Here is a 16310-nt window from a genome sequence, read left to right as displayed (position 1 = left end):
TCTTCTACAGGCAATGCACTGGGCAGCTCAATGACTCAGGGGCCCTTTGACTAATAAAGCAATGTTGTCGCCTTGATGACGTCCTCTTTACCCGCTGTCAGAGATAGGATTGGGTGAGTTTTCTATACCTCCAGGACAATCTATTGAAAATATTAACCATCTTCGTGCTTAGTAACTTCAAATTGAACTTTATACCATGAGTGATAACATATCTATCATATTTTGTGACTATTGCAGAATTTTAAGTCCACCATCCATCACAAATCTACAATGGCCGAGGAAGGGTAAGCGTGACCAAAATCGCCGTAGACTACTACATAGATTACTACACAGAAGTACAACATTAGATTGTTGCTGCAGGTTTTGCTCAATTAATGCGTGTGTTTAATAAAATATTTACACGGGTTGAATGTATATTAGCTCATTCAAGCAGACATGTAACCTTAAAGTTGAAACCGGTGTCTATGTTCCGAACCGAGGATGGAAGCCACTCGTTGCTCCATTGGGATGTTGCGTGCTACCTAATTTACCCGCTTATTTGTCATTGATGTGACGTTGGTCGAATGTTTGTGCTATGCAAACCCTGTACATCTTTGAGTTTTCTTTCTTATGGTGTATTCTTTTCTTCTAATTGGAACACATACAGAAGCTGCTTAATAGTTTTTATTTGAGATGTTAGCCAGTAAGCTAACCCAATGTGGAAAGTGAACATTGGCCTCTTGGAAGTTTACATCGCTCAGCCCCGGCATTGATATGATGATTTCATTCTTTAGTCGGATACCCCTTCACTCTTAATCATGAGTGAGAGACGCAATCTGAAATGCCGAGGCCTAAATAGTCTTAGTATGCTCAATTCGCCTAGGCAAACATTATCGTAATGTATTGCTTCCATCTCGCGTGTTTCATACAGCATCGCTGCCGGAGGTGTGATGGATGTCAACACCGCTCTGCCCGAGGTGCTCAAGACCGCCCTCATCCACGACGGGCTGGCGCGTGGAATCCGCGAGGCCGCCAAGGCTCTCGACAAGTGAGTGTTCCTGAAGTTACACCTTTCTATAGGATAAATGTCTGAAGGAAATGCAGTATCACTGATGATGATCTGGCTCCCTCTACTGAAGTCTCTGAGGATAATTGCCATTGTTACCCAATATTTGTCTGAGATGCTGAAAGTTTATCAGTCAGCATTGACATCACTATGGTGGTTGCAAGTTCTGATGGGTCTGTTTGAATGGCTTCCAGGCGCCAGGCTCACCTCTGCGTCCTGGCATCCAACTGTGACGAGCCCATGTATGTCAAACTGGTGGAAGCCCTCTGTGCTGAGCACCAGATCAACCTCATCAAGGTACGTTTCAGAATATCGCAATGCTTAGTCCACAGGCAGTGTGTCTGAATACAGGCGTGGCCCAGACAAGATTTGTGGATATACATGGTCGTTGAGAAATTGAAAAATGTTCTTGCCTTAAACTCTGCTATCGGAATAGTATTTCTGTGGTAACATTAGTTTGAATGTATTTAGCTGTATGTGTTTGCCTGATTTTGGTGTAGTCACTGTCATGTTTAAATGTTGAATGATTGTATTGTTCCATCCTGACTTAATATTGTGCACTTAAGCAATTTAGGTTTACAGAGATTTACTTTGTTGTGCATCCTTAGTCCTTTTGCAAATGCTGTAGTCTTTGACATGGTGACTCAATTCAGTTCTGGCTCTTGTGAGGAAGGCTCTCTTGCTGTGTCGGTGATGATAACTTGGCTCCCTCTACTGAGACCCAATGAGGATAAACGCCACATGTTACCCAATTCTTACTGAGATGCAGCCAGATGAACCTGGGAACTGATTTGAGGCTTGGTGTGCTCAAGGCATGGTGTTTGCAACGGTTGTAAAGAGTGTAAATTAGATACAATATACGATCGTTGTGCTTATGTCCTCTTGAATCTGCTGGCTGCGTGTGTGCCCCAGTGTAATGCTTTCTTTATGTGCATTTGCCAGGTCGACGACAACAAGAAGCTCGGCGAGTGGGTTGGTCTGTGCAAGATCGACCGTGAGGGCAAACCCAGAAAGGTGGTGGGCTGCAGCTGTGTGGTCGTCAAGGTGAGTTGCATTGTGTGAAGCGGTGCTGAAGCTGACATGCTGACTCAATTCAGTTCTGGCATTTGTGAGGAAGGCTCTCTTGCTGTGTCGGTGACGATAACTTGGCTCCCTCTACTGAGACCCAATGAGGATAAACGCCACATGTTACCCAATTCTTACTGAGATGCAGCCGGATGAACCTGGGAACTGATTTGAGGCTTGTTGCTCAAGGCATGGTGTTTGCAACTGTTGTGAGCTGCACCTTTAAAGGTGTGTTCTTCTGTGCGCTGAATGTTTCTGTCTCGGCTTATCTGGGCTGAGAGTTGACGTAGAGAAGGGTAATGATGTAAAGGGAGTGGAGAGTGGTTGTGCAGAGTGGTTGCAGAACCGGGTACTACTAACGAGGTTGGAGCAGGGCTCGAAATTAACAATGTCCCAACTTCCCGGGGACCATAAAAAATGCCTTTGGGACACAATAGAATGATGTCTGGGACAACTCTGGGACAGGAGAAAAATGGCAAAGCAAATTTCAAAATGGGTACTTTTTTCCTAAACTTTTCACATGGGAATCTAAACGTATCTTTCTTGTCTGAATAAAATTAAACACAATTTGACCTGGTGTAAAGGGCAGCTGCAAAAGCAGCATTAGAAGCGGTTTTATACACACAGCCTTACAACACTGTTTACTGCTCTTCAAATCACTGTAGGCTACAATGTCATTTTTGGAACATATACAATATAAGATATCCAAATGGGATAGGTGCTTGCGTTTCCTTGGGAATCCGCCGTCTTGGTTTTGTATAAAAATAAATATTAAGTGACACATATGCCGACACAAACAGGGCATGGGCGGTAGGCCTAATGGGTCACTTTCTGATATAGGTTAACTAGCAGGCAGGTGGGCTAGGAAATTGCATTTGTTTTCATGACATTTCGAACATTTTTGACTGATCCTGTAGTGTGTAGGCCTAAGGTTACACTGCTAAATTTCTGTCAGTGACAGACGAAACGTCACCAATAGCCTACCATGCTGAGCTAAATGGATTACTGCAACTGCGATTTGACAACAATAGTGTTGCAAGGTAGCATATAACTATGAAAACTGTTATTTAAGTTACATTTCGTTGTGGCAGTTCTAAGCTATAGGCTATTCTTGAGAAAATAAACGAATACTGGAGAGTAGCCTGACGGCTTCACTTCAGTAAAGTTAGACAGAAATTAGCCAGCAGAAGTAGCATTTCCCACGCTACTTATTGTTTTCACTTAGATCTGTGGCCATGACATCACACCAAACTGACATTGAAATTAAACACACGTGAAAATAGATTATTGACGGAATGTTTTACAAACCGTGAACGTCTAGTGCAACCTCTGAAAATGAGTTGTGTGAAACAGCAGATGATTAATGTTAATAAAATGGTGTTTAATAAATTGGTGTTTAAAAAATAGTGTTCAGAACTTATGGTGGACCAGAATGAGTTAATTAAGTGGTGCAAGTTACTGATTATTATGCTGTTTATTATGTAGAATGGGGAAAAAACAAGAACTTGACTTTGGGACACTGGTGGTTAAGTCTGGGACAGTGCCAAGTAGAATTCAGGACACTGAGAAAAAAAGTTAATTTCGAGGCCTGGGTTGGAGAAGGCCTTAGAATGGGCCTCCCGCCCGTGTCACTTTGGACTCTGTCATCTCGCACACATACACACTACTTGCCTGTTTACTAGGATGCGTGGATGTCTTGTATACAGGATGAGGTGACTTTGGCTTACAGTTATGGTGTGTTGGTATAGGAAGGTGTACGAGAAGGGGCGGGATAACTATAGACTACTGCCATATAGGTGTTAGAAACTAACCCTGTGCATTTCTGTGGAGGATTCTTTGAGTGTCTCATTAGAAAGTCTCTGGTTTTGGTACTCTGCTCCCATGATGGAAGCACTGAGTGTCTGCTTACCAGCAGGAGTAGTGTTGTACTAGCATGAGCACTCTGAAATGGTGTTCTTGCTGTGTGAGCATCTGTACTGCAGGGCTGGGACCAAGTAGTAGAAATTGAGTGGATTTTATTGCATGTGATGTCAGCACTTGACCTTTGCTGCTGCCTGACTTGAGAAGCTCTGTGAAAATGTGGTTTTGAAGTCCAGAATACAGGCTTGCACATGAATGTTTATGAATTTAACATTGATTGTGGCTTTTCATGTCTCAACACTTCTGTGCTGTTTCCTTTGCAGGACTACGGCAAAGAGTCTCAGGCCAAGGATGTCATTGAGGAGTACTTCAAGTCCAAGAAGTAAAGCGCAGAATAAAACCTTTTTGAAGTGAAACGACTTCTGCTTGTCTGGTGTGGTGTTTTATCTCTTTGGAACATGGATGTGATCACTAGTATTATTGTGACTTTGTGCACAGGGTACGTTAGAATATGATTGAGGGGGTGCACAAGAGTATCTTTAAAGGTGATTCATGTGGCAGTGCTTTGAGCAATATTGCCGGGCAACCGCACAACCAGTCTTCTAAATGGTTTATCATGACCATTTGCCTACTGGCGATTAAAGATGTAAAAGAGTTGTCAATCTAACAATGGGAACGGCAGAACATCAATTAATAAACGCTGAGTGGTTGGCACATGGTATGTCTGCTTAAGGCTTACCTGTATCTGGATGGATGCCTGTTGGGAGTAAGTACAGACAACAGTGGGAGACCGATTGAGGATGTGTGAATTAACCTCTTGGATCAAAATAGTTAATGTGTATGGTGTAGAAATTGCAAGGGGATGTGTCCAAAGCAGCAGTAGGGTGTTCTCATCTGAAAATGGGCATGCTGCCTTAAAGGTGTACTTGGTAATCATATGCTATTCAACTCCATAACACATGAGTCACTGGAGTTTCTCTGGGAATACTGAAGGGAGGGGTGAGCTACCCTTGCTGTGGTTTTTGGTCTTTGTTTAAAATATGTTTGCTCTGGACAAAAGTGTCTGCTAAGAAATGTAAATATATTCAAATGAATGCAACATGCATAATTGCTTACTGCGCCTTTAAAAGTCATGCCAAATTGTCACTACTGACAATAGCTTGCTGACTGGTATCTTTTGGACATGTTTCACCACAGAACTATCTGGCACATTGCCCTAGAGTCAAGTGGAAGAATGATGTACATCTGTCCATAAGGTATACACACCAACACGTGGCTGTAGGCTATGTTTTATGTGCATATGTAGGGCAAACGACTTCAAGTCCTTGGAAGAGATGCCTGCTGACTAAGGCAACACATTTTTATAAAGAGACTTGTTCCTAATGTGAAACAATTGTGGCTTTTCACATCCTGCCAGTTAAAGTCTGGTTTATGATTCCCAGATCTGCTTCAGTAATGTGGCTGGTATGGAAGAGGCATCGCTGGGTTCTGGTCTCTGGTCTCATATGGCACTAAGGGTTTATATGCTGAAGTAAATTACCCTGGTAATCCAGAGTTCTCACGGGAGGACAATTTGAATTTGCTCAGCGTGTCACTCTGGCAATGAGTAATGATGCTCATTACTACACGTGTCCCTTGTATTGTGGGGTACCAATCACATCGGTGTATCTGATATTGGAGGCGAACTAAACAGGTGACAGTCGTAGTGCTATCCAATTGTGTCAAAGTCCGGAATCAGGTATGAGTTAGCCAGGCTAGAATCAGTCCGTAAACATTGGTCGTATAGTTTTGTCCAATTGCGTGCAGTGAGATTTTCAAATGCATGCTTGGTGCCGCCCCACGAGTTGGGCCATTACATTATTCATGGCCAGACCCTTAATCTTTCGGATTTGGGTCTGGAATCTCCAGGTTAGAAGTAAATGGTGATATGTGACAAAATGAATAGTTCGGCAGTTGGTGCATGTATGCATATTACTACACCATTTTAGGGTTTGATGTATACGTGTGATATACCATGCTCCACTCTTACTCTACATAATTAGACTTCTATCATCACAGTTAAAGAGGTGTGTGTGTGTTTTAAACTCAGCCATTCATTGGGTGTTTGGGAATAATCTATCAGGACCCCGTGCAATGATTTTTTTTAACGTTTGTAATTTATCTACATACATATTTAAAATAAACAAAAATTACATTGAAACACACAAACACATCTTTTTTATATAAGGCACAACAAATCATTATGCACATTCTTCTTTGCCAAAAACTTACAAAAACAAAGAGACAACAAAACCCTTTCCAATATCAAACAACAAATATGTCCGTGTTTAAACTATTAACTGTAAAATAATTTACATGGGGTATGGGGTGTACACTAGATAGACACTCAGAGTGCAGGTTGTTGCTATGGAAGCAAGAAGAATGGGGAGGAGGAGGGTTGTTATGGTTACAGTTTTAAGTCTTTTGCGTTAAGGTTTAGGTCCTCCACGAGGGGAGGGAGAATCTCTTTTCATTTTTGTTTTTGTTTGTGAAACTCATAGTTTCTCCACTGTCCCACCTCACATTAGCTAAGAAGAGGAAAAACAACAAAATGAAAACTTTTTTTGCGGCTTACAGTAAGACCTTGTATAGTTTCACAAATAAAACCAGCATTCTCGCTCGCCGTCCTCGTCTTCTTAAGACAGTTCAGTTATTTATTTATTTATTAAGCAACATTTTTTTTCTTTTATAAAAGACAAAATGAAACAAACAAAAATTAGCAGTGTAATGTAGCTCCTTAAATAGATGTACAAAAAAAGAAGAAAGAAAGAAAAAAAAACAAGAAAAAAAAATGTGGTAGGTACAGTTCTGCAGTTTAGTTCTTTTTTCCCCCTTTACAGGTATTCGTATTCCAGTGCTTGATGTAGGGCCAGCAGGTCCGAGTGGCTCGATATCCTCCAGAACGGCATGTTGTGCTGTGACAGAAAATGACGTAAGAGTCAGGGTCAAAGGTCATGCGTAATGGACAAAAGCACAGCTTCTGTCTGCCTCCCATGTAAAAGACAGAGAGAGCGGAATGATCTAGATCGTTTAACGACAGTTGTTGCAGTGATGGTCATATCATGGCTGTTGATGGCGCAGTGACATTTTCGGGAAATGCATCTTTGAGTAACTGCTGAGTCAGCTCTACTGTGCCAGAACAGTATGGATTCAGTGTGGTTTTAAATGTTATTTGTAGGTTTGAAGGATGATAGCTTAATGTGATCCATGACAGACTTATTGTATATGATTGAAAGTGTTACAGTGACAAGTATGAGTTGAATTTGTTTATTCTCCATGGGTCTGAGATCTTACCCATGATGTGATGGCAAATCCTGTCCTCTACTGTGCCAATAGTGTGTGTGTGTGTGTGTGTGTGTGGTGATGCTTATACACACAGAACATCTCAAAAGCCCTGCACAAACGCCACCCCCCATGCAAGTTAGGCTAACTCTAGCACTCTTAGCTACGAACATGCAAGCCTACAGACAACAGACTCTTCAACTAATATGAAGAAAATAATCGTTTGGTCGACAGAGAAGCACACATATCAAGATGTCTTGATTTGTTTGTTTGCTTGTCATTTTGTTTGTATACACTGACAGCAAAACCAAAGAACACTGCACACATGTCGTATACAAATCAATCAGCTGCTGAGGCACAGAAATCTCGCTGAAATGCTGAAATTAAAGTGCATCTTCAAGCTCAGGAATTGCTCAATACAGAACATGTAGACAGAGTATTTCATCATCATATACTGCTTTTACAGAATCAAAAATACAGGACTAACTTTGAGGGCCCTAATTAAAATGACAGGCAAATTAAAGTCAGACAAAGTGTCTTGTGCGTGAATGAAAGCTATCATATGGCACATAGGAGCATTGAGCTAACCCACCAGTGTTAGGGTCTTCCTCATGGTATTGAATAGTCAATACATTAACACTTCACCCATCATTTAAAGTAGGGCCCTAAATGTTTTTGGTCGAATGCCCACAAGGTCTGTATTGATTTTCTACAAACTCCTCTACTTTTTCAAACACCATGAAACAAATAGCAAAGATGCAAGTAGAGGAAGACACTTTTCTTTAAAAATGAGAGAGAGAGAGAGAAAGAAATAGAAAATAAACATCTACAGCACGCTAGCTCAGGGACAGGCAGGAAGTCCACTCTGGAGACACACAGCGAGTTTTTTGTGATTCACTTCCGGGTCGTCCCGGGGTCGGGGGGCAGGAAGTGGGATGTTTTTACCTTTTTGGCTGCCTGCTCCTCTTCCACCCCATCGCCAATAACAACATACACTACTTTTCTGCCAAACCTTTGCATTACTCGCTCAAAGCAACTCTCTTTGCCTGCAAAAAGGGAGATAGACAAGGGGGAGAAAGGACAGGAGTTGAGAACCGCGCAGGGAGGAGTGAGGAAGGTCACTTTACCTGGCTGGCCGCATGTTCCTCGTCACGGCCATCACCAATCACAACATACGTAATGTTAGTGCCAAACCGGGACACTATACGCTCAAAACAGCTCTCTTTGCCTGGGAAAGACAACGCACTTCCTTAAAAGCCTCAACAAGACAAACAAGGGAAAACCTTTCATTCAGCAGAGAGTGCTCTGTATACAGACATGACATCACTTCAAGACATGAAGACACAACATCAAATGAGGAAATCACCACAGCAAAGGGGAAGTTCTTTTTTGTGTTCTAACTAAGGGCCCGTCCCATTTCTCCCCCCTTAAAACTTCCACTTGGTTTTGATTGCCCTCAACATTAAAGCCCCCTCGACAAGGGAAGTGGAGGTGAAGATCTTTCCCTATGAATTGGGACCCCACTATATGCAAATTAGCGTAGCGAACGTGCTCACCTACGTCATGCGCATCGCCGACGTGTCTACCGGTAGTAGCATGCTACTATTTTCATTCAGGAACATGCCCGTTCAGCGGTCATTGTTGTGTGGGCTGTGCTGGTTTATCTACGTCTGGTTAATCATCAAATATATTCGTGTTCATGTGAACGCTAGAACACACACCTTAAATATTGACGAAACTACCCAGATCAGATATATAACGTTATTTGATGGGCAGACTCTCTCAAAGCACTCAGCAGATATTATGAACATCGTCAGATAGCTTTGTGAGATATTTTCTAACATTAGTGTTCAAAACTCAACAGTCCATCAGATGTGCATCAAACTAACATATTCCAACATATTTCGAAATTTTAATATGCTTATTTGCGAAAATATATGAAAAATTTGGCCGGCTCGCTGAGCTCACACGGTATCCTGGGTAATTTCATCTCCCACTTCGTTTTAAGCCTGCATCGGTCCTGGCTATATTTTGAGGGTTGATTTTAAGGGGAAAATAGCACTTCCCCTTGCTCCCTAAAGTAATGGGACACCCTAGCCCTACACTTGCACGCGCAAAAATGAGGGTTAGGGCCAAAATCTAGGGGTAGCGGAGGTATTGGGACGGGCCCTAAGACTAAGAAACACTCCATATGTGTTTAAATGACCTACATGTGCAAACAAATACACTGTCATCATTTATTCTTGATCTCGGAATGTAGCCAATAATTATCACATACTGTACACACATCTACATCCGTTCTTAGGTACTACATTTTCTGCTAAATATAACCCTACACATCACCAACAAATATTTTTTTCCCCTTTTCAGAACGATGCTTTGTGGTAAACCATTAAGTTCACCATTACGTGTCCGTGATTGTAAGGAACTGTTAAGTGAAAATAATGGGAATACTGATGGAGGGAAGTAGAATATTTATGGAGGGATGAGAGCAAAGGAACAAGTGAGATGGAGGAGAAGAAAGAAGATGGGATGTTAATGGATGAAAAGGGGAAGAGAGAAATGAGGAGAGATTTTCTTTTTTGTCTACAAGAGGAAAGGACTGCAATAGAAGAGAGAGAGAGGAGAGAAAGAGACTGGGATAAACAGCAAAGAGTAATGAGGTCACCAAGAGAGAGGGAGAGAGAGAGAGAGAGGGGAGGATGTGTGTGTGTGAGAGAGAGAGAGAGAGCGGAGGATGAGAGATAGTTAAGGGGAATGACAGAGTTGAAGTCTTAAGTCTGAGAGAGAACACAAGAGTCTCTTTCCATAAACAATGGAGACAAACATGAATTCATCCTGACAGTTTAACCTCTCTCTCACTCAATCAGTCAAAAAACACACACACACACACACACTTACACACACACACACACACATACACACACACACACTCAAAAATGTGTTTCAATGAATCATCAAGATGGTTAAATGCTGTTTTCTGGATAACCATGGAAACACAAGAGTGTTTTGGGGGGTATTTGTGTGTGGGTGCACACATGAGAGAAAAAGCAGACACACACAGACCCTGGCTTGGCTCAAAACCAGACACACACACATACACACACAGACCCTGGCTTGGCTTAAAACCAGGATGACACTGAAATGATTGTGACAGACACTCACACACGCACACACACACACACACACACACACACAAACTTTAACAGGTCATTTATAAAATATCAACACATCCAGAATTGGATTCGTCAAAGTGGTCCAAGCCCTACAAAACTGAACATTATAAACATCTAGTCTCTTCCTGGCTGGCTGGCTTGGAGCTCTCTGGCCAAAACCACAGGGTTTTACTGTCCGGCAGCATGATTGCCTCTGGCAGACATATCTCCCGGTCCAGCTCTGGAAGGCCCGGCCTGACCGCTGGTCTCTCGTGAACTCTTTGTGCTCGTTAGTGTTTGACTGGAGAGCAGGTCATCCTCCTACTCCGCTCACCGTTTCTCCCCGGAGAGTAGCCGCATCTGATCCAGCCCTGAGTCCTGAAGGCCAGGACCTGAGGTGTGTTCAATCATTCAAATGTAGTAGTTTAGCCCTGAGTCCTGAAGGCCAGGACCTGAGGTGTGTTCAATCATTCAAATGTAGTAGTTCAAAGAAAACATGTTTTTGCCGCAAATGTTCACCTCTGTTCGAAATAATTTGAATGCATTGTGGGTGCGTCATCCGAACGCACGTGCAGAGATGGTTCACGAACTGCTCAAGAGAATCTTTGGCACCGGTATTACCATTTAATTAAAAGCAGACACCGGATCGGATCCAACTGACGGATCAGATGCTAACTGGGTCCAAACAGTGTGTGACACATCAGAGACAGCTGCTGTGTCCCAATGCTTGCTTACTGTCAGCGAGTGTGTGTGTGTGTGTGTGTGTGTGTGTGTGTGTGTGTGTGTGTGTGAGAGAGAGAGAGAGAGAGAGAGAGAGAGAGAGGTAAAAAGATCCTCTCTGTCACATTAAGCACGATGGGAGCACTATAAAGCAATGGAGGCTTCCTAATTCCAGTTCCTCATTTTCTCCTGACCTGTCCTGAAATCAGTCCAAATTCAGTGGAGGCCCCTCCAGAAACGTCACTGAGGCTGCTCTGCCGGTAGTCTTGTCTGGTCTGATTACATGGGCTGCCTTGCTTCAGTGATATTTCACATTCCTGACTCCGCTCCGATTAGTGTCCATGTGCAGGAACTGGTCAGCACTCCTCTCCTCTCCTCTCCTCTCCCCCCCTGACCGACCCAATGCAGACCTGGGCTTAACCCATTCATGACCCGTTTGTGCTCTGTCCACAAACAGTTTATCTCTGCCCGCTTCAGAGATGAGAGATAATGTTCTCTTCATTTGAATGACGGGCAAAGCACACACACGTATATATAATTGTAATTCTATAGCAGACACATTTATACAGTCGACACATCGATACAATTATAATTATATCAGCCATCAAAGAGATTAATGGTTTGGTTCACGCTCAAGACTTTACCCGTCATTCAATTTAGAGATCCGAAACCTACTGACACTGATCAGATCATTATTCGATCCATGACCACAACTTCTGACCCGACCCACTGAACTTGTTCTTGGTCCTGCCCTTCACCCCTTGACCTGAGACACACACACCACACACACACACACACACAGACAGACAGACAGACAGACACACACACACACACACACACACACACACGCACCCGACCCACTGAAATTGTTCTTGGTCCTCCCCCTCACCCCATGACCTCCTGACTTGGGAGGCAGTGTGGAGAACTGTCACCCCAAAGCCTGCGTGTCTGGGCGGAGGCTTCTGACATGTTTCCAATCGGGAACGCCGCTCCCATCGCATCCCAGATGGAGGAGGAATGCCGGAACGAAAGAGGACACGGGAGCGGAAGAGAACTAAAAGATGGAGGGAGCAGAGAGAAGAGAAAGCAGTAGAGGAGGGTGTGTGTGGGAGTGTGTGTGTGTGGGGGAGTGTGTGTGTGTGTGCGCGCGAGTGTGTGTGTGCGCGCGAGTGTGTGTGTCAGTCTATCACAGATATGGGGTGAGAGGGTGAATGAAAAAGGACAAGAGGAGAAGAGAATAAAAAGAGAGGGAACAGAGGGAGAAAGGGAGGAAGATAGAGAAAGAGAGGTGGCAAGAAGGCAGAGAGCAGTGAAGACAGAGAGATGCAGAGAGAAATAGGGAGAGATTGCGAGAGACAGAAGTGGAGAGAGGGAGAAAGATTGGTAGAGAGTGGTGGATAGAGAGAGTGGTGGAGAGACAGAGAGAGAGGTGGAGAGAGAGAGGTGAAGAGAGAGAGAGAGAGAGAGAGAGTGGAGAGAGAGAGTGGTGGAGAGAGAGAGAGAGTGGTGGAGAGAGAGAGAGTGGTGGAGAGAGAGATGTGGGCCCAGATGAATGAAAGAAGATAGAGACCGGAAAGCTGCTATTTATGTTTGGGGTGGACTGATCTGTTTTGATTTAAATTTTACTGCCAGAGCCAGAGTCTGTTCCACACACACACACACACACACACACACACACACACACACACACACACACACACACACACACAAACACACTCTCGATGAACCCTCAAAATTTGTCTTGACAGCAAAGCGGAGCAGATGAGAAACAAATGTGAATGTCTGGAGACAGTGCATGATTTGGAGAGAGTGTGTGTGTGTGTGTATGTGTGTGTGTGTGTGTGTATGTGTGTGTGTGTGTGTGTGTGTGTGTGTGTGTGTGTGTGTGTGTTCTCTAGAGCAGTGATGTGTTGCATCATACCTATTTTGGTGGCGCTGTAAATGTTCTCAATGGGGAAGACGGATCCTAGACTGTACAGCAGCACCTTAGCCAGGGCTGGGATCAACTGGGTCGTGGTTACCATTACATTTACACAGTTACTCCTGTGGAGAGAGAGAGAGAGAGATGGACAGAGAAAGAGAGAAGAAAGAGAGAGAGAGAAAGAAGGGGATCAAGCTGGATGAATTGATCACTCTCACTGTGAACTTGCTGATGCAGTGTTGAGAAATTCTCTATGTTTGTGGGTGTGTGTGTGTGTGTGTGTGTGTGTGTGTGTTTGGGTGTGTCACCTTGAGCTAATGATTGATAAGGACTTGAGTGCGTTGGTGAGCCAGGAATCTGTGAGAGCCTCCACTTCTGCCCTCAGCTGCAACCATGCGTCCCGCTTAGCCGGCCCCAGCAGACCTGCACAAACACCAGTGTCGCCACCATTAGGGTCGGAGGACTAACTGCAAGTGAACTTAATAGAGCCCATTGCATGAAACAGGCAAAAGCTGTTTCCATAAGAACCACTGTAAGTTATCTTCATCTCTTTCCATTCAGCTTTTCCTCAAACGTCCTGGTAATTACATCTGGATTTATTGAAACATGTAAGCACTGTTGATGACATGGCATCCCTTGGCCTTAACTTTGTGTTAGCACCTATTAGCTTACCGCCGACATTGTTTTTGTATGTGGTATACAACTCCTTTACTCGCCGGTAACGGAAAGCCAGCTTCCTCATCCAGTCGACTCCGCCCCTAACGCCCGTTGCTAGGCAGAGGCTTGCGCTGGTCGCAGCTGCATGGAAGCCATCAGTTGCAAAACTGTAAGTACTGTCAACAACAACAATAATCGTGTTTTATAAGATGTAACAACTGTAAACAACAACAATAATCGTGTTTTATAAGCTGTAAGTAGTCAATAACAACAATAATCATGTTTTAGAAACTGTAAGTACTGTCAACAACAACAATAATCGTGTTTTAGAAGCTGTTATTCTTGTCAATTACAACAATATTCATGAATTATAAGATGTTATTACATTCATTTTGTTTTATAAAAACAATTAATTTTTGTGAGCTATCAACTCCAACAGCTAAAACTGTAAGCAGTATGTGGACGTAACTGCAAGCTTGTTATCAGAACAAGAATCAACTATAATCATGTCTATACAAGACATTGCATGACATAACATTTAAAAATGCTTTCCCTTTACTACTATTTGTTCCATTAATAACAATAGAATTGACAGTCAGACAATAACTCTCTCTGCTTACACAAACGTCATGACATTTAACTTCAGTCATGTGTGCAACACCATTGCTGTTGTGTCAGACTGTACAGTGCTATAAAGTGAGTCTGATGCCTGAATACTACAGTAATGGGCAGTAAGGACAACAGACTGTACAGTACTATAAAGTGAGTCTGAGGCCTGAATACTACAGTAATGGGCAGTAAGGACGACAGAGCTGCTCATGCTCACCTGAGGTCTTGACCATTATCATCTGACGACACGTCATCAATATGGACCTGGTCACATTCCTGAGAGACACACATACTGTTGTTACTCTGACAGGTGAAAATATGTAAGTAAACCTGATAAAAACAGATTTACACCAAAATGCAACAGTGAATGCTTTATTACATATATGTGTGATGTGGACCTTTAAAATGCAACTGTGAATGCTTTATTACATATATGTGTGCTGTGGACTGTTAAAATGCAACTGTGAATGCTTTATTACGTGTGTGATGTGGACTTTTAAAATGCAACTGTGAATGCTTTATTACATATATGTGTGGTGTGGACCTTTAAAATGCAACTGTGAATGCTTTACTACATATATGTGTGCTGTGGACCGTTAAAATGCAACTGTGAATGCTTTATTACATATATGTGTGATGTGGACCTTTAAAATGCAACTAAAACATGTTGGAGGACAAAAGCCCTATTCTCATATCACTGAATGAAACTGTTGAGTATCTTTTAAATGCAACAAGCTGCTGTCAGTTCAAACAAGCCAGCAGATGGCGCAAGGCTCCCATGATTAGCAGCAAACGCTGGAACTGAGCAAGAGAATGAGAAGGACAGGAAATGACCCAAGGACAGATTTTGTGAGAAAGGAAGGGGTTGTTATGAGAGAAAGAGAGAGGGAATGCAGAGAAAGAGAGAGGGAATGCAGAGAAAGAGAGAGGGAATGAGAGAATAAAGACCACAGAGGAAGGCAAGGAAAGGAACGGGAGTCAGAGAAGATGTAAAAAAAAAGACGGGAATGGAGAAGAGAGAGAGAGAGAGAGAGATGAAGAGAGGGTAAGAGAAGAATTTAAAACTGAGTCAACAAAAAAGTAGGAGTAGATGTGTTTAACACTCTAGGGGTAAGAGAGGAGTGAGTCAGGTCAGAGAGAACGAGAGAAGGACTGCACAGAGATGAGAGAGAGAGGACAAGAGAAGGAGTGCACAGAGATGAGGGAGAGAGGACAAGAAAAGGAGTGCACAGAGATGAGGGAGAGAGGACAAGAGAAGGAGTGCACAGAGATGAGGGAGAGAGGACAAGAGAAGGAGTGCACAGAGATGAGGGAGAGAGGACAAGAAAAGGAGTGCACAGAGATGAGGGAGAGAGGACGAGAGAAGGAGTGCACAGAGATGAGGGAGAGAGGACAAGAAAAGGAGTGCACAGAGAGGAGGGAGAGAGGAGGGAGGAGAGGTATACCTCCAGATCGTTGAAGAATAGATGAGTGTCTGCGAGATTGAAGATCATCTCCTCCATCCGCAAACCCAGCGTTACAGCCAGTGGAGGATCCTGAGGGGAACATCATCATCATCATCATCATCACAACCACTATTACAACCATCATTATTGCCATTGTCATCATCATCAAAAAACATCATTGCTATCATCATCATCATCATCATCATCATTAATATCTCCTCATAGTGTCTAGCGTCTCCTGGTCTAGTTATTTTGTAAAGTGTATTTTTGGGCCTTAATTTTGACAGGCCCGTGAAGAGAGACACAGGAACACACACACACACACACATACACACACACACACAGACACACCCCAAAACAGATTCCAGTGGTTTGGTCACCATTCCTAGAACTCCTAGCTATGGTTATGGAAGCCTTTGCCTGAGGTAATCATGACTCTGACCGCTGGTTTAACCTGCCTTCCCGGTCAGTCAGAGTAGATGTCGGGATTTTTTTGTGGTCAGGGGAGCACT

General features: G+C 43.2%; 2 protein-coding genes and 4 non-coding genes across 6 annotated transcripts in view; 5 read left to right on the top strand and 1 right to left on the bottom strand.

Annotated features, from left to right (window-relative positions):
- The first annotated feature begins 52 nt into the window (after positions 1-52).
- On the top strand, positions 53-4389 carry rps12 (ribosomal protein S12). The gene is made up of 6 exons (XM_076272114.1): positions 53-113; positions 238-284; positions 911-1027; positions 1240-1342; positions 1988-2089; positions 4294-4389. Exons 2-6 carry the CDS (start codon positions 271-273, stop codon positions 4354-4356), a joined length of 399 nt encoding a protein of 132 aa, XP_076128229.1. The 5' UTR covers positions 53-113; positions 238-270; the 3' UTR covers positions 4357-4389.
- LOC143110912 (small nucleolar RNA SNORD101) lies at positions 748-822 on the top strand. Its single transcript, XR_012984466.1, has one exon. It is a non-coding gene; the product is annotated as a small nucleolar RNA SNORD101 (small nucleolar RNA).
- On the top strand, positions 1082-1165 carry LOC143110926 (small nucleolar RNA SNORD100). Its single transcript, XR_012984479.1, has one exon. It is a non-coding gene; the product is annotated as a small nucleolar RNA SNORD100 (small nucleolar RNA).
- Positions 1729-1813, top strand: LOC143110927 (small nucleolar RNA SNORD100). The gene has a single exon (XR_012984480.1). It is a non-coding gene; the product is annotated as a small nucleolar RNA SNORD100 (small nucleolar RNA).
- LOC143110929 (small nucleolar RNA SNORD100) lies at positions 2173-2257 on the top strand. Its single transcript, XR_012984481.1, has one exon. It is a non-coding gene; the product is annotated as a small nucleolar RNA SNORD100 (small nucleolar RNA).
- Positions 4390-6189: 1800 nt separating the features above from the next.
- Positions 6190-16310, bottom strand: part of eya4 (EYA transcriptional coactivator and phosphatase 4) — a 50960-nt gene continuing 40839 nt past the window's right edge. Inside the window, exons 13-19 of the mRNA XM_076271767.1 lie at positions 15799-15888; positions 14571-14629; positions 13760-13920; positions 13396-13510; positions 13088-13209; positions 8419-8519; positions 6190-6924 (exon numbers count right to left, since the gene is read on the bottom strand). Coding sequence (XP_076127882.1) covers positions 6844-6924; positions 8419-8519; positions 13088-13209; positions 13396-13510; positions 13760-13920; positions 14571-14629; positions 15799-15888 — 729 coding nt within the window. The 3' untranslated portion in view covers positions 6190-6843. The remainder of the gene's footprint in view (positions 6925-8418; positions 8520-13087; positions 13210-13395; positions 13511-13759; positions 13921-14570; positions 14630-15798; positions 15889-16310) is intronic.

Source organism: Alosa pseudoharengus, unplaced genomic scaffold (assembly GCF_046254945.1).
Source record: "Alosa pseudoharengus isolate Yale_2024_CS ecotype anadromous, Long Island Sound unplaced genomic scaffold, YU_APseudo_1.1 YU_APseudo_1.1_scf_7, whole genome shotgun sequence".
Classification (NCBI taxonomy): Eukaryota; Metazoa; Chordata; class Actinopteri; order Clupeiformes; family Clupeidae; genus Alosa; species Alosa pseudoharengus.
Note: the sequence above shows the minus strand (reverse complement) of the source record. Positions and strands in the feature narration are given on the sequence as shown.

Excerpts from the sequence above, each read along its gene's own strand:
- rps12 (XM_076272114.1), top strand. Across the intron at positions 1,028-1,239 it reads GCCGCCAAGGCTCTCGACAA|GCGCCAGGCTCACCTCTGCG; the intron begins GTGAGTGTTCCT and ends AATGGCTTCCAG. Across the intron at positions 1,343-1,987 it reads ACCAGATCAACCTCATCAAG|GTCGACGACAACAAGAAGCT; the intron begins GTACGTTTCAGA and ends TGCATTTGCCAG.